The 22342-nt window shown below is 41.0% G+C and overlaps 1 protein-coding gene across 4 annotated transcripts in view; it reads right to left on the reverse strand.

The window, feature by feature from the left end:
• Nucleotides 1–21969, reverse strand: part of RFTN1 (raftlin, lipid raft linker 1) — a 96352-nt gene extending 74383 nt beyond the window's left edge. Inside the window, exons 1-2 of one of the 4 annotated variants that reach the window (XM_038128553.1) lie at nucleotides 21607–21969; nucleotides 11256–11411 (exon numbers count right to left, since the gene is read on the reverse strand). In XM_038128553.1, the coding sequence (XP_037984481.1) occupies nucleotides 11256–11400 (145 nt within the window). In that variant the 5' untranslated portion in view covers nucleotides 11401–11411; nucleotides 21607–21969. The other 3 variants (XM_038128554.1, XM_038128552.1, XM_038128551.1) reach the window with 3 other exon arrangements.
• Between the last annotated feature and the right edge of the window lie 373 nt (nucleotides 21970–22342).

The raw sequence follows: 22342 nt of genomic DNA on the forward strand, positions 1-22342 counted from the left end.
TCCTTTTTCCTTGTCTTTGTCCCTGCTCCTGGAGTTCCAGATCCCACTTTCCCTCCATGTTTTTCTTACCACTTTACTTGTAACTTTGGCCCATGTTCATCTTGTCTGACAATAAAGTTAGCCAATATGTTACCTGAACTCTTTTTCTGCCCCACTGCTGTTTAGCTGCAGCTGTGCCTTCCACTTCACTTCTTCAGTGGAGAAGCCTAAAGTGCCTGTGTTGTCTGGAGCACAGCAGCAGGAATGGTATGGCACGGAGCCTGGGCTAGAGATGTTATAGCTCATCACAAGGCTGACAGATATCTTGATTGCCAGGGTTTTGGGTTATTTTTTTTTTTTAGAGGTTTTTTTGGGGGGTTTTTTGTCGGTTTTTTTTTTTTTTTTGTGGGAAGGAGTGTGGAGGCAGTCTCTAGGATTGAAGGATTCTGGCTATGAAGACCCTTTGGAGCTTCATACGAGCTGACATGTCAGCTGAGTGTTGACAGCCTATCAAGCAGCTGACAGGGCACGGTCCTCTGAACGGGATGCTTCAGCCAAAAGCCTAGGAACAGGACTGGCAGGCCATTTCCTCTGTAAGCTGAAAGAAAAGCAGGGAAGAAACAGATGCTTCCCAGGGAGAAATGCATGTTTGCTTGTTGAGAATAGGGGGAAGATGGTCTCCATACTGGAGGACTTGATCAGAATGTACTACTCCCCTTCCTTCTCCTTTATCTCCTCTACAAGCCAGGGGAGCAGAAGGACAGACTTTATCACCAATCCTTTTGTCAGTTCTCCCTCCTTCATCACTTCTCATAAGAGAAGGGCACAAGTTTCACTCTTACCCCTCCCTTTTCCCACATGGTGTGCTGCTGCTGCTACTTTTCAGCCATGTTTTCCCTTAGCAAAAAAACTCAGTCCTAAGTCTGTAATGATTCCTGAGGGCCACTGAATCAGCAGCCAAAGGCACCTGCAAACCAGGAGAAAAAGTCAAAACAGCCATTGAAAGTCAGGCAAGAGACAAAGCAACTATGCCCATATAAAAGGGATAAACAGCTAAATGCCACCAGGAAAAGACTGGATCTTCTTACTTCTAGATACTGAGCTCTGCTGAGCCTCTCAGCAAGAGCAGCGTGTGGAACAGTGTTTGCAGGATGACACTGCAAAGCTGTCCTCCCTCCCCAAACTGCCTAACCACTGACCAACAGGTACTGCAATCATGGGGCAACACAGGGCAACAGCCACACCTGTGAACACACGTATGGACTCCCAAAATTTCATTCAACAATGGCAAAGTCACAGCAGTAGCCTGTACAACAGCAAATTCTGACCTACCACACCATCCTCAGTGCAGAGAGGCAAGCACTAGCCCTACCAGTTCAACTTTGTGTCCCACACCCATGGTACCTTCCCCACTGGGTGTATGGCAGAGCACACAGAAGAGCAAAAACTCGTAAAGGTTGAAACACAGTCCATGTCCTCATCCTCAGACAACAGTAGGGAGGAAGCAGGAGGCAGACAGCCCATCCAATGTGCTCACAGAGTAGCTACCACAGCGGCCAGTGGCAAAGAGAAGTCAAGAGAAGTCATCAGGCAGTAGCTGCACTTGGTAGCATGTATGAAAATGCATGAACAGAAAACAAACCCAGAACAGATGTAGAACAGAAATCAGACATGCTTCTGAATGTGAAATCTCTCCACAAGTGGGCAGAGTAATGACAAGTACAGTCATAAGCATGAGACAGATGCTGGGACAAAACAGCATGTCCTGGAGTAGCCCCCAGAAGGGCTCACAAGCCAGACAGGAGCATTTGGCAGATACCTTTCCTGCAGGCTGCTCTGAAACACACGCAGTGGGATGTCCAGTGTACAGCAGAACACATGACTTGTCCAAAGTAAAACCCTCAAACACGTTTAATGGGGAGAGTAAACTCCCCAGAAGCAACTGCCCCAACCTGGCTGTCTGCTCCTCTTGCCCCTCACTACTGGCTTAAGACAATGCAGAGCCTGACACCAGCCTGTCCTCTGCTGTGTGGACCCTTGGACATGACCCACCAAGACGCTGTTATAGGCTACGTGAAACAGCTGAATGTTGACACCATTTCCATCAGAACAGAGACTTTCTATTCTTCACATTAGAACATGAGGAATATAAATGCAAACAATTTTAAAAATCCCACACAATCAATGGACATCTGTTTGGTGCTTTCACTATCCCAAGGTCAAGAGCAACTGACACCAAAAGTTCCTTTTTTCTCAAAGGGGCTATTCCACTCAGGACGAACCAATTCTAAACTTTTGTTTGCAGGACATCTTAGCCAAACAACAATAATTTATTTTGTAAATATTTTAAGAACTCCATTACAATACTGCACAGATTTTGTACGTTATCTTTTATCTGGATAATGTCAAGGAATTTGTAGCAACAAGTTCTAAAAGACTCAGCAGATTACCACAGCAATGACTCCTAATCACTTCTCTCTCATAATAAAACCATGAGACTTTTACTGTTTGAAGTTATTGTGTCATCTCTTGCTCCAGTTAAACACAGGGCAAGTTCTGCTTCTGAAAAAACAGGGAAAAAAAACCTGTGGCTTTAATAATTTCACCATTCCATAAGAAATGCTATCTGCCAGCCTTGCAGACTGCCAAATCTGGCTCCTTGGCTCTTGAACGGCATCAGGAGGATGAAAACCACATGAAGATTGGAAAAATGTGCAAAACCAGAGGCCAAAGAAAAGACACGGCTGCTCAGAAAGATCACGCGCAGTTCCTGAGTTGCTGAGAGAAAGAAAAGGTTTCTTAGAAGTTGAGAATCTTTTTAGACAGTATCTGCACTTTTCCATGATGTGAATGAATTACACCATTCATGTGCAACATTCATGATGAATGGAATGTATCTCTTGGAAGAACTCACTAACTACATTAAGAAGAACCTTGAGCTCACACAGTATATAAAATGAATGACTGCCTGGTAAGAATGGAGTATTATAGGAACCCAGTCTTCATTCTAAGAATGGGTGCAGACTGGAAAGTTAGTACCCACACAACTATTGTGGCACACATTTTTTGACAAAGTGAAACATGTATAAATAGAACATCCTGCAGATGTTCCTTTCCTCCCTAGTCCATTTCTGTTTTGCACACACCCATTGTCTAAATACACAAGCAGAATCCTCACAGAAAGTGTGGCTATGACATCACTAGATGTACTTGGGATTCCATAAAAGCATCTAAACCAAAACTGTTTCCAAGCACAAGTTGAAAACAGAGTTCCAAAACACATCATACTTACATTCTTTAACATATTTGAGATGTTCTAACATGCATATCACATTGTATCTAAGGTTTCATCTAGTCTATAATGTATTATTCCAACACAAAATAGAGGTGTCACAGTACAGCTGGATCTTGAGGGGACAAGAAATGCCAACAAACTTTAGTTTTTTTCAAATTTGAAATTAAGTGAATGGTACAGCTTTTCTGCAGGTGTGTAGCTGTTAACACTTGGGATAGAACAGTTAATCCATACTATTGACCAGCCTCTTGCTTTGAAGGCCATGATCTAGCCACCAGCACAATGGACTACCCAGGACTTATTGCCAGTTCTGTCACAGTTATCACAGGACTTCAACTAAAGCTCTTTGCACTTTCTGTTGTGGTATAATTAAGTGTAGAAATAAAGCAAATCTTAAGTGATTGAAAGCTCATATCCCCAGGAATTACCCCTCTCTATGGCATATATGTCTCTGTGTATTGCACACCTCACTGATGTACAGATACAGAACATATATATATATATATATATACACACACACATATTTTAGAAGAAAAAGTGAGTGCATGCAGTCTTTCACAACAAGGATCTAGATACAACCAATAATTATGGAAAGCAGAGCTTCCACTTAGAAACTAAAATACATCTCACAGTTGTGCATCCTTATTTAAAAAACAGTAAAGTTCAAATCTAATTACTCTTTCCAGCAATTACATTTATGATGTAATTTATGGCATTTATTAAACTCCCAACATATGGAATGCTCCTTTTATGTCAAATTGCAAGTTTCCCAAGATGCACAAGTGAATTTTATAAACTGCTACAGCAGGAACATTTCATTTTGCTCTGACTTACAAGTGGCAGGTCCTGAAGGGTTACTGGAAATTATCTCAGCTGGCTGGAGCAAGCCAAAGCTGTGGATTTGATCCCTGCATGGGCCATTCATTTAAAGAGTTGGGGGGGGGGGGGGTCCCCTCCAACTCAGAATATTCTGTGATTCTGTATTGCCACAGACTGGAATTCACTTGAAACAGAAAACCAAGCCAAAAAATATCATTTCTTCATATTTGCATTAACAGAAAGGACAGAAGCTCAGATCCAGCAAAAACCTTACGCTGGTTCTTTAGATCACATACATATAATCAAACTAAGTTGAATGAGATATGCACATGGTCAAGCTTTAAGAAAGGGGAAGCATAAGCAGAATATGGGCTACAAAGAAGTAATCCATTGGTCTCTCCTGGTCATCATCTTTCTGCTCTGAACCTGCTACACACTAATCTGCTCCAAAGCATTGTTTTAGTCAGTTACAGGCGATCTGTACACAGTCTGGTTCAAGTTATCACATCTCATAAATAACCTAACAATATTTTGCCGTGCTAATTTTATTTCATCACTCCTGAGGACTAAATGGTGGTAACAGACCTGGTCAACTTGAAATACAAAACTCAAATGCTAATTTAATTTATGTTCTTCTGCTTACAGAAATGAAAACAAAATTAAATAACTTTGCCAATGGGGAAATATTTTCTTTTACTAGTCTTAAATCAAATCACACCTGCAAATGCAGAGTTGCAGGTTTTGTTCTTTTTTCAGTCACACAGCCACTTGCTTGGAGTTTTTTATTTTTTATGTTTGGGTTTTGGTTTTTTTCCCCAGGTGAATGGTGAAGTGAAACAGAAAGCAGAAGTCAGTCAAATAACTGCTTAATGCAAAAATTACTGACAGGAAGAGAAGGTAAGCATTGAAATCAACAACAAGTACTATGTTCTACAGCAAAAAGAATTTCCTGACAAAAAAATGCATACACTTTTTACAGGAAAAATGCTTCTCTGTACTCTACTTGCACAATGTCCAGTGCATGACACTTCAAATTCTGAATCAGACTTCTTTCCTTCTCCAAGAAAACTGGGGGGGCTTCTATTAATTTAAGCCCAAACTGAAATTCAATCTCACATAAAATATTTCAGTATGGATATACTCTTAACTACTGATTCTACTATAACAATGCCCTGTATAAAAGTCCACTAACACATTATTTTGTGTTTTGTGTTTGGAAAAAATCAATAAAAATCAACTGCCCAGACATAGCAGTTTTAATAATACGGTAGTAAGTGGTTTTTAAGCAGTATGACTGTCTCCAAAACATGATGGTATAAAGTGTATCCAAGTATCCATATGCTTGTCAAAACTTGAAAGATATATACACTTTCAAATTATATATATATAGATAGATAGATAGATAGATAGAGATATATATGTAGATATAGATATATATGTAGATTTAGATATATACATACATATATAGATACATATATACACACACCCCAAAATACCTCAAATAAGAAGGTTTCATGTATGTAGTAAATTTATTAAACTAGGAGTACTGTCTTGGTAAAATATATGTCCTTAGACTACAACATTTACAACATTCAAGCAAAAAATATGGTGGGAATGTTGGAATGTAATTAATAATCTTACTTTTAAATAATTTTCTTAATGTTGTTCTCTGTTGTTTTTTTTTTTACTAAAGAGACAAATTCTTGACAATCAGGATGAAAACCATATGTTCATGTATTCACATCATAACTTAAAAACTTCTTTGGGACATGTGAAGTATTGCTATTTTTCATTCCATCAAAACATCTGGATTTTAGTGGTTTTACAGCACAAATGGCTTGTTCAGAGTATAGCCTTTCCCCATTTAAAAAAAATTTATACCCCATTCCATTCTCATCACATGGCTAGCATATGCTTCATGCCAACTTTATTCAAGGCCAAAACCTATCGTAACTCATCAGGCCAATGAATTACTACAGGAATGTAAAGCAAAACAGGAAAAAAAAAATACAATCAAGTCAGTCAAAAAAATTCCCCTAAACACCAAAAAATTCCACACTATTCTGAGAAGTGAAGAGTGAAATTACTATCAGATTTCTGCTTTTTCTCAGAAGGTCATCATAAGCAAAGAGGTGAAAGAAAAGAAATAGAGGATGAATAAGTTAGCTTAGTTTCGGTATGATCCGTCAAAGCAAGTACAGTTTTCCAAAATAAGTAGATCAGATAAGAGCAAGGAAGGAATGTAGATTATTGAAATATTTCTCTTTCAAACAAAATACCAAAACAAAACAAACCAGCTTACCCCATAGAGGCACTGTTGAAAATATGGTTGCTTAAGACCATTCCATCTGCCAGCACATATCCTCCTGAGATTTCCTCACCATTTGCCCCGTATTTCCAATAAAACTTGGAGATAGCAGAGGTATAAGATGATCATTCTTCATCCCATTTTTTTATAAGGCAAATGATGCAAAATAGAAAGAATTTTTAACTTTTGGGCAGGAGATACAATCTTTTGTTGTTTTGGGGTTTTTTGGGTTTTTTTAGTAAAGGCTGGAAGTATTATAGAGTAGACCCTAATTTGTCTCTTCCAGCTTTGTGGCAAAAGGTTTGCTGCAACTGTCTCTTGTTTCCTTGGTTTTTTTATTGTTATAAAACTCAATCATTGCAACTTAACATCAGTATTGTCTCCAGGGAAGTGAGAAGACAACTTCCTCTGCATGTCTTCTGACATTTTGGTGAACCAGCAGTGAACCACCCAATTCACAAATACAGTAACAATCTTCTTCACCAGTTAAAATGTGTGATGATTTTATCAATTTAATTTAGGTGGAAACTGATGTGGTTTCACCTGAGGGAGAAAAGCAGCCCAAAAGCTTTGGACAATACAGATGACTAAAGAATAGAACGTGGAATGACGCTGTCAAGGGACAACACAGAAGACAGATTTCTTGGAAGAGGCCATCTTAACAGAAACAAGATCAGGCCCATAAGCAGATTTATAAAGCAAACAGCTCAAAAACAAGCATGCACACCTCAAGCCTGAAATGTCTTAGCAAAGTGCCCCTTACTCCTCAAGTGCCAATCTACACTAGATAATCCTTTGCTGATAGCAGTTTACGTGCTTTTTCAAAAAGTAAAGGACAGTGGCAAATCCAACCACTTTAATTCTGGAAAACCATGTGGATTATCAGTGTTGTAGTACACAATGGAAACTGATTCTTCATAGACTGCTTTCCTTGAAAGCTTGGATAGTCTTTCCATAGACACTTCACTTTCAAGTAAATCAGTTTCTAACACTGGGAAACATTAAAATGAAGCTCACACCTGCAACCTTAAATCTATCTTTTGCATCTATGCATTATTTACACAGCACTCAAGTAAGTGATCAAACATGGTTTTCCACTGGACACGTGTCTGCATCAGTACCAAGCAAGGCAAAAGTTCAGAAAATAATAAAAAATTTAATAAAGGAGGATATTTTCTTACATTCTTTTAGCTGTGCATGTCAGAAGGTAAACAGTAACCAAAGACAGCCAGCAAACACAGTTAAATTTCTAGCTAACGTTCCAGAAAAATGATTGTCAGGACAGTTTTATCTCTGTTTTCAAGAGAGTGATGCAAAGGGAATGAGCATTGCCAGAAGGTCAAGGGAGGTAATGCTGCCCCTCTGCTCAGCCCTGGGGAGGCCAAATCTGGAGAGCTGCATCCAGTTCTGGGCTCCGCAGTACAAAACATACATGGAACTTCTGGAGCAGGTCCAGCAGACAGCCACAAAGCTGGTCAAGGGTCTGGGCAATCTTTCTTACAACAAAAGGCTGAGGGAGCTGGGCCTGTTCAGCCTCAAGAAGAGGCAACTGAGAGGGGAGCTCATTAATATGTATAAAATATCTAAAGGGTGGGTATGAAGAGCATGGAGCCAGGCTCTTCTTTGTGATTCCAAGAACTAGCACAAGAGGCAATGGACAGAAGCTGTCGCACAGGAAGTTCCACCTGAATATCAGGAAGAACTTCTTTGCTGTGCAAGTGATCACACACTGGAATAGATTGCTCAGAGAGGTTGTGAAGTCTTCCTCACTGCAGATATTCAAAAACCATCTGGACTCAATTGTGGGCCATGTGCTCTGGGATGACCCTGCTTGAGCAGGGAGGTTGGACCAGAAGGGACATTACTGTCCCTTCCAACTCACTCAGTGATTCTGTGAGTTCATAATAGTGTGAGCTGAGCGGATTTAAAGAAGGTTCTATTTCTCTTCCTGGCAATATGCTCCCTTCACTTCAACCAACTCCAGCATTCTTCAGACCCTTCCACAAGACACCAATGCAGCAGAGGATAACCAAACAAAAAACCTGCATAACCTGCCAGATATACAATTTAAATCAATTCACAGAGCTGATAGGAGGCAAGAGAGGGGAGGATTTCCCCACACACACCTGCAGAAACTTACAGAAAAAAAAAGAAGCAGCCAGCCAATGTGCACTTTAAACATATGCCATGTTCTGGAACTGATCTCTCATTATGTGGGTATCAAATTTGCAAATACATGCAGTTCTAAACTGCAAATATGACCAGTACCCACCTTTATGTCTCAAGTCAACAACAGCTGCTTTTGGAACACAGGAAGAAATGACAAGAACTTGGAAAACTTCTGGCAGTAACCTGTGAATTAGCTCCCACATGCAACATGCAGATAATCACATCCTTCTCACCATTAAGACTAAAGACTTGTGAGAGATATAGTTATCTGAGCAATCATTACTATAGAAAAGCTACAGAGAAAAATGAGTACCTGTCTGCACTACCAGGCTCACTAGCTTTGTAAATAAGGCCTAGCATAACAATACAATAAAATACTCTGTAGCCACTAATAATTTAACATGGCTTATTCTAAAAACCCAATGAAGGAGAAAACCTATGGAAAAAATGATGTCATGATATACACACACACTGGAGGGGCTAAAGTAGATTCACAGAAGACAGACTTCACAATCCAAATAGTTTTTTTACACCTCTAAGAGCATTTCATTCTTAGAAGCCTCCAAATCCACACAGATATAGGTGAAACACTCATTGTTAACTCTGTTTATCTGCAGAGGTTATTTTTCAGCAAAAACATAAATGAACCAGTCATGATGCAAAGAGTCTGGAATGTCATAACACTACATAGTGCAGCACGAGCCTTCACACAGCCAACGACTGGAACAGGGAGGGAACTGCCAATCCTGAGAGCACATAGTCACAGGTGATAACTAAGGAAAAAGAGCAGGAACAACACTATCCCCCCCACATCTGCCTATCCGCTGACATCTTCAGAGACTGGAGTGATGGGGATACAACATGCCAAAGCAGAACGCAGCGGAGCTGGAGAGCTTATGCTAGTTGGCAAGCCCAAGAATCTGATAGAAGTGCTTCTACAAGCAGTCTCCTGAAAGCCATGTCTCCTAAAATCATATCATAACAATCTATGATGAGTAAGAAAAACATACACAAGTATGCTTTACAACAAACCTATGCACTTAATCAGACTTAGAAAGCCTGGGTTTAACTTTTTCTCTTGTTACCAGACATCCTCTGTGCCTGAGGCAAGCCACATTGCTGCCACAAGTACAGATTCTTCCTCCACAGTGTCAAAGATGAGACCTCATGAGAGAACAGGATAATGCACATGCTATAGCTTGAGAGACATTCAGACAGAACAGTGATGAACATTCCAGAAAAGCCCAGAGAAGTGTGTCCTCAATATTAATTCATTTTCACTAATGACACAGCTTGCAATACATCTCAGTAAAAGCTGTCAAACTATCAAAGGACATAAACAGTTCACTTTGAAATAAAAACAGATAAATGTCGAAACAACTGCAATACATAAACATGAAAAAAATTCCTCTACCATTTGCTTGGTGCTCTCAATAACAGCAGTGCAGCAGCGCATCCCAATTAGTGTATCAAAAAACATAAGAGAACACAAATACAGAAGACAGGCACTCAAAAGTTTGCAAAGACAAAATTTCTCAACTCGCACAACTGCCTACCAGAGCACAGTCCTGTCCAATCACCTGTGCTAAACCTCCACCTTTTTCAAACTCAAGTTTGCTTGCAGCAGGTTTTAAGACCCAACCAATTCCCACTACTCTGGGCTGACATGCTGAGCTGCATGAGGTATCTCATCAAGTGACACACCCGCAGCTCTTTGTCTCACACCATGAGACACTCATGGCTCCAGCTTCTCCTTTGACCTGACTTGCAAAACAAGAAAAGTTGCAGCACACTGCAGGGCACAGAGGCTCTACCTGGCATCCTGCCAGCCAGCTTTAGCAGATTTTGGTACTGTGTTGTTTTATATTTAGCAAAAAGCAGGTCCCAGCCTTCTGCTCAAGCTTCAGATTTCCAAATGGTGTGAGGAGTAATTGCTTGTAGAACAGGCTAATTCTGAAGTGAAAGAGGGCACAGGCAATGGTGTGAGCAATACTGCCAGAGATGCCTGACGTCAATCCGCAAGGAAAAAAACAGAATATCTATGGATTGTCACAAGAACTAAAACAAGACTATTTCAGACTTGGTAAATCTGAAAGGCAAAAACTGCATGAGATTGAATCTTCACCTCTTTGATGTTTTAGGTCTTTAGTGTCTCCCACTATCCTGTTTCCACCTACATGGGTGCACCTGTAAGTATCTATAACCGCGTAAGAGTTATTTATAGCAAGCTATCAAAACTGAAGACAGTTTTGTCAGCCTCTCAAAATACCTCTCACAGAGCCCAGAGGGCACAAGGGGAACAAGGAAAATGAGCAATAAAGTATATAGCCTTGCAGACCTGAATTGCTTTACCATATGAAAATTTGATAAAATGCAAATTAAGGAAACAAATGTCCACATCAGAGTAAAAACACAAACAAAAAAAAAATCAAAGAAAACAAAACAAATAATGGGGGAAGGGTAAAAGAACCTATAATCTGATAACCAGTAACTAACTGCAGGGCTAAAAATTAACACAAAAATCTCACTCAGATCTCTGCATGGAAGCATTATTACTGAAGAAAAGGCATTTACTTAAAGAAATTGAAGGCAATTTCAAAATTACTATTCAAAAACCATTATGGACCAATCAACACACTTATTTTAATAGAAAAAAAAATCTAAAGAAAAATATTATGTACTTACTATCATTTAGTGTTGTGAAGTCCAAGAATCGATATTCATAGCAAACATCTATTTTGGTTTCTACCTGGGGCCTCTTCAAAGTTGAATAGATATTACCAGGTCGTTTTTCATCATGCTTCTCTAATTTGTTCAATCCACAACCCATTTCAGCAGTTCCTGATACAAAGAGATAGGGAAAAGGGAAAATGCATAAACATTATTAACTTAGAGTTTTTAATTTCCAGTTTCATACCCCACACTAGTACATTAGGGTGAATTTCAATTTTTAAACACAAGCTGCCTAGAAACTACATAAAATAATGTAATTAAATAAATGCTCAGATAGTAACTGAAGTATATACTACTCATATCTACCTCAGGCATACTGTTATTTTATTGGAAAATTGACAGTTTAACGTATTTTGTGTATTTTGCAACTTTCAAATGTATTCAGTGGTACATTCTGGAAGACACACATTCCATTATAAAAAGTAGCTGAAAATACAAAATAACTTGCTAATATTAAGGCTGTCAACCTAGTAACAATTTCTATATACGCAGTCACTAAGAGAGCACCTAGTATTAACTTTTACACAGATCTCTGTAATATTCAAATTAATATCTAGCCTTGTTATTCAATGCAAAAAGCAAGTTTTCTCTGCAGAGAACTACCTGCATTTACAAACCAAACTCACTTCATCTCACCTCATTTTTTTAGGAAATAATGGCACTTTACAAATCTGTCTTCAAAACACAAGAGGCACCTGGCCACAGAACTGCATTAGATAAATCTAGTTCTCTTTAATAAGCTGCCAGCCCACATTTTAAAGGATTATTCCTGACAACCATTCCTGCTACACATTAAATGCTTCTCAATATCCTGCACACTATAGCTCATCTGAGTATGAAAGAATGGAAGAATTACTTGGTGAAAATATCCAGGGGATCCAAACCCTCTAATTCCTCTCAACAGCACTGGTGGGGCTCAGGCAAATTATTTCAACCAGCAGCAAGTACAAAAACCAAAAGTATGAAGACACATCAGGTAGGCACCTGAGGTTTTTCATCACAACCCACCCAACATCCTGCCTCCACCTACATGGAGAAAGTCACACTCTGAAAACAGGGTGGGAAATGCAGAATAAACACCCAGTAACAAAGAGTGGCTCCCAAAGGCCTCCCCAGAGGCTCAAAGGCAAGGGATCCATTTAGTGTGAACACATTTCATGGAGCACCAGGAAGGTCAGTGTCACAGCCTCCCTGCAAGCTCTGACACACAGCAGTGAGCACCTGAGAAAGTTCAGTCACACATCAGAGCTGCCTTTACCTTGACAATTTATAAACCTAAAGCAGAGAATGAAAACCTTGCTCAGGTTCACCGTCTCCAAAGAGCTGCTCATAAGCTTATGCCACAGCTCCATCCCCCAAGAGCTTAGAAAGTTAGGCAAATATACAGCCCCAATGTATTTGGAAACCACTTGCAGAAAATTACCTAAATTTTTATTCATACTGTGGTTTAACTTTTATAAATTTTGTTCCTTCTTCATACTTCCTTGCAAAATCATTCTTACTAATAGTTCCTGAATCCCTTGCTGCATTTTGCTATGATAAATGCATCCAAGCCCTTTTCTGACATTTCCTAGACAGGATCTGTGGTCCCTTCATCACCCCACTCATTCTCATTTGCATCACTGTTCTCATTTCTCTACATGAACACAGGTGGCCATATGCTCAAAATGTGATCTTAACCAGGCTTATGAAAATAACATACATGCTTCCCTGTCTCTAGTGCAAATAATACACCTACTGCACCTAAAATCATCATTCACAGCTGAATCATCACATCCACAGTTAACTGTCAACTTCCTAGCAGACAAAGAACCTGTTTCTCCTTATTTATATCCAACACAACTAACTGAGAAGTTTCCAACTCATCTCTTAACTTTTCTCTATTTCTTTGTGCTTCTACTGCTCAGTAATAGCTTCACCCCATTCTCCAGCACCCCTGGAAGAAAGAGCTGGAAGTTTTTCTGGGCTCAGCAATACCAACCCACCTTCTTATCATGCGTAAAGTCCATAAATGCACACGTACATCTTCCTGCAAAGTCCCTAATAAATAGATCAAAATAGGACTGAACAACACATCGAACTTGAAAAAAGTAACACAGTAAATATTTCACCACACAGAAGCTGGAAGCAGAAAAAAAAAACATTTACTACAAAGACTTCTGGCATTGAGAGAAAAGGATAATGTGACATTTGTATTCCTGAAGTCTCAATATTTGGTGGATTCATCCAGCAGAAAACAACCTTCCCTGATTATTTTGAAGGAAAGGCAAAAATTACCTTAACAATTTCTGTCAATGAAATCAAGGTTTGCAGACTCAATTTTTTTAGAATTTGGAATTTGGGTTAAAAATCCTCACGATCTTTTTATCTCAAAGTGATACTTTCCACCTTTTTTTTTTTTTTGGTTATGAGAACTATTACCATTAAGGGATTATTCTTTCATATATACAGCAGTTTCTTCTTTTGCCTGTGCAATATTACTTGCTTCAGTCTAAAATGTTATTTATTTTAATACATAAACATGTGTTGCATATTAATGAGCTTACCGAGACACTAGGTATTTTTCCATGAGCTATAATGGAACACATCTAGCAGCATATTTGTGCTAAGGATGAATTAAGAAAGCAGTACGTGTTAGCAAGTGCACCAAATTTCTTGTTTCAGCGATTGCCCAGTAATTCTTACACATCATAAGTACACAGCATTTTGTAAGGAAAAAAATTCCATTTCAGAGGTCATTCCACTGAAATGCCTGCAACCTTTAGTTGTACACATAGTCTGAAATCCACAGGACTCTTAGACAGTGATGGCTGCAGAAAGAGGCCTTGGGGACTCTGCATTTCACATCGCAGAGTGTTTTGCATTCTTTCCCAAACTGGGGGTGAAAGTACTAAAAAAATAAAAGCCTACGCTTCCAGCAGCAGCCACAGACACTCTCCTGTGCCCTCCAGCAAACATTTTCTCAGCCCTTTGGAGAAAAACTCTTCCACCCTGACTATCCATGTGAGCAATGACCTCTGTGAACAGAGACAACCCACAAGTCATTCAGCATGAGCTACCTGCCCACTTGGGAGTGGACTGAAAACACACTTTTTTTTGTTATTAATTCCCTGAGTGACTGCTTCCTAGAAGACTGATTTTCACCTGTCTGCTGTTTAGCTAAAACTTCAAACAGTATTCTTGAGGATAAAGGCTTCCTCACATTTTGCTAAGTATAGGCAGTTGTGTTACTTAAAGCAGGCATATGGAAAAAGTTGCTTTCACTTGAAAAAAATGAGGGATCAGGGAAGAAAAATTACGTTTCACAACATCACAATCTTTTCCACAGTTATTAGAACACAAGTGCTACAGCAGTAGAAAACAAATCTTAAAAAATAAAGTTCCTATTTTAACAGAGGAGTCCAAATATGAAACTAATTCCACAGAGGTAGGAATTCTTAAAAGTTTTCTCAAATATACTGATGATGTGTGTATGACAAGTCATCACTCAATCACCAAATTCTGCTCAAAGTTATCCCACAAATGTCCTTCTGGGACAGCTTGCTTTAGAACCTTTCAAAGGCTTTTAACATCAGTTATTACCTTCTTCCTTTCATTCACAGCAAAGTCAGTGCTGTTCAGTCTTCCCATCATCATCTGAAAGTATCTCCTTGCTTTTCACTTACAAATATACTTGTCAAAAGGACATTATTCACCTTAATTTTCTACGTTGCATTTATCAAAGAGTGCTGTAAGAAATGTTCATCACTGATGCATTCAAAGTAATCCAAACTCACTTCAATGCACATGTTCTGGGGTATTAGTTTGCTATAAGACATGCTAAAGGTTACTGTACTACATAGATTTATCCTGGCTTTCTATACCTGCATGTGAATTCCACATTTATTCATATTAAACCAAAATATTATCACTATTATTCACATTTTAGCAAATTGAAAAACAATCCTTCAAAGATGCTGCCAAATTTTCAAATTCTTTTTGCTCTGCAGTAGGTTCTAAGACATTTTCTTTTTCATTAATGCAGAAATTAATTATCAACTCTGAAGTTCTATACTTAGGAAAAAAAACCTTGGAAAAGTAACATTTAATGAAGAACATTAACCCCTAAAATTATGTTTTAGCTATGGGCTTTTAAAATTACATATGCCAGAAAAACTAATTCTGTCCACAAACTCACTTAGATTGCAAATTAATCTTACACGTGCTCTACGGTCTTGTTGATCTCAAACTGTTCATGTGTTCAGCCACATGATGATAAAACTAGAACTGAAACCCAAATCTCACAACAGATTGGGTTTTTTTCGTCTGCATCTTCACTTTAACTCCACAAAGCATCAAGAATACAAGGCATGCTGAGCTGCAGAACAACAACAAAGCCTAGTCAATTAATTGCTTACTTTCTCTTGCGAAGGCCAGCAAAGGTCTCCACTGGTTAGGAAAGGAGCAGCTTGCTTCTGCAAACAATGCAAAATTTAACCCAGGATTCATACAACCCAAACAAACTCCCAACTCACAAGCTGCAGAATAAACCTCTTGCTGCCACCTCCTCCTCCCCAGGACTGTCCGACATTGTCTATTTTAGTAGCAGAGGAGCTCTAGGGAGCATCTGGAGGTACAGGTGCTGTACCTGTACCTGGTGAAACCCATCCCAGCATGTCAAATGACCTACCCCTGAATGCTCCTCAATATAAGATTTATTGAAACCAGTACCATCCTTTGCCATGAAAAAAAAACCCAAAAAATTACAAAAAATTGTAGTCAGCAAGAGAAAAAAAAAAAAAAGCCAGCAGTATTTCCACATTTAATCACCTCTGTGATCCATGAAGATGAGTGTATCTTGAATGTATCATAGGAATTTTTACAGCTCTTTTAGAGATGTGTCAAGTTCTCAGCTGATGACCTCTGAACCTCAGCTTTGCTATAATACCCTCTTGCAACTCGAATTTGCTTTCTTGGGCACTAGTGTGTGTTCAAAATAGATGAAATACAACAAATTCAGAATCAGAAAAAAAAAAAAAAAGATAAAATAATACCATATAGCTAACAACTTATTTTCTTGTTAAAAGTGATTCGGGCCTCAGGATTTCTTTTCAGAAGGAAAAGAGCACAAAGAAAAAAGGAAGAACAGAAAAACCGTTGCCTTCTATCTGATTTTCTTTTGGGGGGTATACTGGGGAATAAATGAGGCTAATCTTCTGATTTATTGATCCATCCTTTCATGAAACTCCCTAACAATTTATCTCCAAGGAATAATAATGAAAATTACACTGAAATGTAACAGAACCACATGGCTAATGGAAGCTTGAATAGATTACCAGAATAAGTAATTTAAGGGATGCTTACCAACTAAGTACATATTGGCTAAATAGTTTATTTCAACTAATCAATGGATAATGTCAATGACTACTTAGAGGGATGACTTGAAAATAATTCCAAAACAATAATTTTAAATACTTATAATCTTAGAGTCAACGGCTAAGTATACAGCATTACACTGAATATTCTAGCAAATGTGTGAGTGAAATACACTACCAGCTGAAATAGGAACAAGGTAATTTCAGTACTTACAATGGCATCCAAGGAAAACATGCTATATAGAAAATTAAAGCTTGTCAGCTTGTTTTTAAGCAAAATTAGTGAGAGCAAGCTTGTTTGCATTAACATATTTAAAGCATTTATGGACCGGGACTAGTGAACGTATTTTGCAAGCTTTATAATGAATTAACTTATTTTTTAAAATACATATCCTAGGTTACTGCTAACGTTCTTTTCACAAAATATAGAATATAGTATTCTTACTGATGAATGCAGCAGCTGGAAAACAAGATAACTGCAATGTATTAACAGGTTTTCTCTCTTGATTTTGGTTAAGACCTTTCATCTTCATTCTTCCTTCCATGGGTAATATTTAGGTACCTCACAGGGATGCTGGAAGGCATTTACAAATAATTGCAGGACTTCACATTTGTTGTGCAGTAATGAGACATGCTTATTTTCTTAAACCCTCACTCCTGCAATCCTGACCTTTCCATTTTCAAAATAATAAGCACTTCATGCTCAGTTCACTTGCTGGCATGTGGTCACTTAATTCTTGCATCCTTCTCAGTCTACAAAACACCAGAGTGTTTAGTCCCCCACTCAGCTCCAAACAAACCCTGAGAATACTTGCAAATTATAGTTGAGTCCCTTTCCTAGCATAGTTAAAGCAATGAAGCAGAGGAAGAATAACAAGGCAAAAAAACCAGCATAACCAAAGCAGAGAATTAAAAACACCAGACCTGGCAAACTGGGTGTACAGGTAAACAAAGAAAGCAGAATAGGATGCCAGGATGATCCTTTGTCAGTTCCCAGAAAAGAGCCATGCTCCCGACTTCTCCTCATTTTTCCCACCCTGCACAGGTTTTCTTACCACTGCACAGGGGTTTTTTTTGAGATTACACCACCTAAGAGGGAAACTCCTTACTAAGAGATACCCACTTAGTCTTTTTTTTTTCAATAGTATTACCATGCAGGAAGATATGTAAGCATATATTCAATAAATATTGTAATTATTTTTATTTGTGTGGAGGGATCTGTGCTTAAGTAACTAATGTTTACCCAACAATTTGAAAAATTCTGAAAAACTTACAGACACAAGGAGCAATTACCATAAATCAGTCCCATCAATTGTCAGATGTTACAGCTGATTAATTTTTTTTTTCACCACACACCTATGAATTTGACCAGTGCTGTCAGGATTTTAAACTTGAGGCTGACAACTAAATCTCAGCTTCTAGGAAGGTTGGTGAAAGAATAATCCCAGATTTATCCTTTATGATTGATTTGATTTAAATTAAACTGCAGAGCAACCCAAGTAAATCTGCAATAAAGGTTTTCTATTTCAAAAAGCAAATCTCAAAAACTGAGGAATTCATTAGTAAGATGAACAGGAATGAGCAACTGGAGGATGTACAGGGGAGGTCTGGAACATGTTTAAACTACAATATGAGTATCTGCAGAACTTGGAACCCAAGGAGTGACAAGAGAATTCATAAGAAGGTTTCCAGACACAGTGAGATGAATTACCTAATAAAGAAGGAAATGTAGAATAAGCAGAGAGCTTAAGAGACAGGAACAAAGTTCAGCAGAGGAACAGTCTCGGATCAAGAAACACCAGCATAAAATGAAATGTGCCAGAAGCCAAGGCAAGCTGTAGAAGCCAAAGATACCACAACTCAACAGAAGCAGAACACAAATCAGGACTAATCTGGATTCATACCAAGAACTCTGGAAGACCTGTCATGATGAATTGCAGCCCCAATTGCTAGAATTAAAAACCAAACTATTTCATCGGATTTGGTACTGTCTCCCAGGGAGACAAGAAAATATACTGATTACACAAAAAACCAGAGAAAAACATAATTTGGCCAATTAAGACAATTGCTAGTCTAGCTTCCAGAGTTTCTAAGCTTCAGGAAGAAAGCAAAGTAATACATGGATAACTATGATATGGATTCAGTAAAGTTAGGACAGACTACCCTGACAGGTCTTGTAAACACAAGTTACAAAGAAAGCACAGCACTAGCATGCAGCATGTCAAATAGCACGCCAGCATGATAACATGATTTCAACAAACTCTTATTAGGTGCTATTGTTCTCATTGCAGCGTTCACATCACCAACTTGGGCTCTACTCTGCTGCCCTGCATAACACGCTTACTTTGCCCTGTGCTGTCCCTGGGCCTGCAAGTCACCAGGCCACCTCTGTGGGCTCCCTGCCACCAGCCACACTTAAGCTCCTCTAGGGAAACAGAGCTGGGATGTGTGGGTGTGTGTGGGCACGTGAGCAACAGGGTGGGAGGAAGAGGAGCAAGCAGGATCAGAGAGAAGTGGTGAAGTAATAAGGCAAGCTTTGCACTAGCGGTGGGGAGCAATGTGAGGAACAGCAGGCTGGTGGGAGACCTCTGCTTCCCACGCCACCCACATCACCCTGTAACATTCATCCAAAATACTTAATACCTGGTGATACCACGACGCCATCTTTCAGCAAAGCAAAAGATTCAGATAATACCGCATCTTACTACAAAATACTTTTAGGCAGTGTATTTCTGGTCAAGATAACAAAGTGTTAATGTCACTGAACAATGCACAGGTAAAATTTCTGCCAAAATACCATGTGCAAATGTTCAAGCAAGTTGCCTCCATGCGACAACAGGAGACTACCAGGATGCTAAGAAAGAGTACTACTATCAAGAACATAAAGAGAAATCACAGCAGATTAAAAAATAAAGACTGAATTAACCTGATAAAAGCATGCACAGGAATGGTAGATATTAATCCAACTTTCTTTTAAAGTTAACCCCACACCACTCGGAACTCACAGAGAACAAGCATGAGAAAGAGATGCATATTGCAATGTATGCACAGCTGCTTAATGACAGTGAGTAAAACCATGGTAAAACACAAAACTACAGGCTTGACAGTCCTATGTTTACTGCCTTTTGCTAGTTTGCCTGGGAGTAGAACGCCAGCCACTCGATGAAGGCAAAAACTAAAGTAGATCACTAGTGCAAGGTGTGAAGCTCTGGGATCTCACATGAAGTTAGGGATGCAATAGTGGTTATGTGAATATTTTTTACTTACTTCAAATAGAGACTTCATCAACTTTGATTTTTATTCTTCACAAGTCTGTGACCCCAGTTTTTCCACCACAGAGTCTGAGGCCAGTTCATCATACCCAATATGGTATTTGTGTTTGCCAGTACTACAGCTCAGAACTCCCCTAGGGTATTTAATCACAGCTGTATATACTCATTTCATGCTTCATTCTCAGACCGGGGAATGCCAACATTCAAGAGGTGGAAAGCCCCTTGTCTAATGTAACTTACACGAGGTTAAGCTAGATTCCTAAAATAACCCTTCAATCTGAGACTTTTCTTTTTCCCTAGAAAAAACAGAAATTAAATACACATATGTGACCACTACCATTGTGAAAAAGAGGATTATTGCCACTAACTTGTTATTCAATACCAGGACCTGAAATGGATTGGATTTATTAAAAATAAAACATAAAAGCAGATGTTTAAAAAGATCTCCCCTTGTAAGCTAGAGGCCAGCTAAATCTTGATAAGGTTATTCTCCCACTAAATAAATAAATAAATACATTTTAATAAAGGGAATAAAAACAGAAGCAGTATACAATCAGACCACAGCTTCCAAACTTTGGCTGAAGACATTATAGAACATTCTTTCAGATATAGCTATATTTTTATTATTTTAAATACAGCATCCTCTTTAGCACAACAGCCACCCCTACCAAGACTCCAGCACCGCTCCCTGTCCTGCCACACAGCAGCCTCTGGTTCAGCTCGTTCTCTGCTCCGAGCACGGAGCGCTCTGGAGGGAAGCACGCTCAGGCGTAATGGAGAACAAATGTCTCCCATTAATTATTTGACTAAGCCTAAAGTATCAAAGAAGAACTGCAAAGTCCATTCAACTGAATTCCCCTTTTCCAGAAATACACAGGCTGTAAGAAGAGGCTGTTTTGACAAGAATTCAGACAAACCAGAGAGAAGAGAGATGTATTTCACACTCAGACGTAAAAATGCTCAACCATGATCACACTGCCTCTTTATATTGTAAGAAAACCGTGCTGAAACAACATCAAGAACTTGAAAAGGCAATAAAACTGGAAAACAGCGACTGTAAAATCCCAGACCCCAGCCAGCCACACGATGGCACGGCACCGCCGCCTCCAGGTGCCCGGCATGTGAGGAGCGGCGCCGGGCTGGGCAGGCAGGCGGGCGCCCACCCAGCTCCCCTCAGAGCTCCTTCCTCTCCCGGCTCTGCCTCACCGCGGCGGGGGCTGGACGCAAATAACCATCCCACTGGCTAGAAGTGATTGCCGGCGATGTCTCCGGTCCGCCCCGGCCGCGGGCAGCCCGGCAGAGCCCGGCAGTCTCCGCACCCATGGGCTGACAGGACGGCACCGCCCGGCAGCCCCGCCGCCCTCCCTGCGGGCTCCGCTCCGGCCCCTCGGCAGGAGCGCAGCGAGCGGACCCTCTGGAGCAGCCGCACAGCCCAGAACCCGGCCGAGGAGCGGGCGGGAGGCAGTGCCCCCCGCGCCGGGCTCCAGCAGCCCCTCCGAACCCGGGCACGCCGGCCAGCCCGCGCCCCGCTCCGAACTTCGGGAATCAGAGGACCAGGACGAGTCGGAGCCCCGGAGTGGCTTTCCCCGCTCCGGCGCGCAGACCCTGCCCAGCAGCAACCCCCTCCCGCCCCCTCACCAAGTTTGCCCGCCGAGCCGGTGGGGTGCGCGGCAGTACCTGGGGGAGGCAGCGGGCGAAGCGCAGCCCGGTGGTGCTGAAGGATGCCCGGCGGGCGGAGACGGCCCGCCCCGCTGACAGCGTTTCCTCCTCCTACTCCGGCTGTCGCCCGTGCCCGCCCGCCGCGCTCCGGGGCCGCTCCCCCCTCGGCTCGGCGACGGGGAGGTGCCGGGGCAGCGCCGCGCCGCCACACGGCCCCGCCGCCCGGCACAAAGTTTGCGCGGCGCAGCCCGGGGCGGCGGCTCCGCTCCCGCTCAGCCCGGCCCGGGGCCGCGGCCACTTCCTCTTCCTCCGAGCGGCGGCGAGAGCCCCGCGCCCGGCCCGAGGCGCGCAGGGATCGGGCAGCCGCGCTTCCCGCCCGCTCCAGCGGCACAGCCCAAAGGCGGATTGCTCCGCCCGCCGGCCAGGGTGGGAAGTGCCCCACGCACTGCCAGCCCCGGCCCCGGCCCAGCTCCCCAGTACCCCCCCATCGTCGCTCATGATACAAACTGGGAGCATTGTGCGGCCTTTCAGAGGGACCTGGAGAGGCTGGGGAGTTGGGAGGAGAAGAACCATCTCAAATTCAACAGCGGCAAATGCAGGGTGCTGCACCTGGGGAGGAATAAACCCATGCATCAGTATGGGCTAGGAACCAACGGACAGGAATGAAGCTCTGCTGAGGAAGACCTGGATGTGCCGGGGGACAGCAAGCTGTCGATGAACCAGTGTGCCTGTGGAGCAAAGAAGGCCGAGGGAT

The sequence above is a fragment of the Motacilla alba genome, chromosome 2, assembly GCF_015832195.1.
Source record: "Motacilla alba alba isolate MOTALB_02 chromosome 2, Motacilla_alba_V1.0_pri, whole genome shotgun sequence".
Taxonomy (NCBI): Eukaryota; Metazoa; Chordata; class Aves; order Passeriformes; family Motacillidae; genus Motacilla; species Motacilla alba.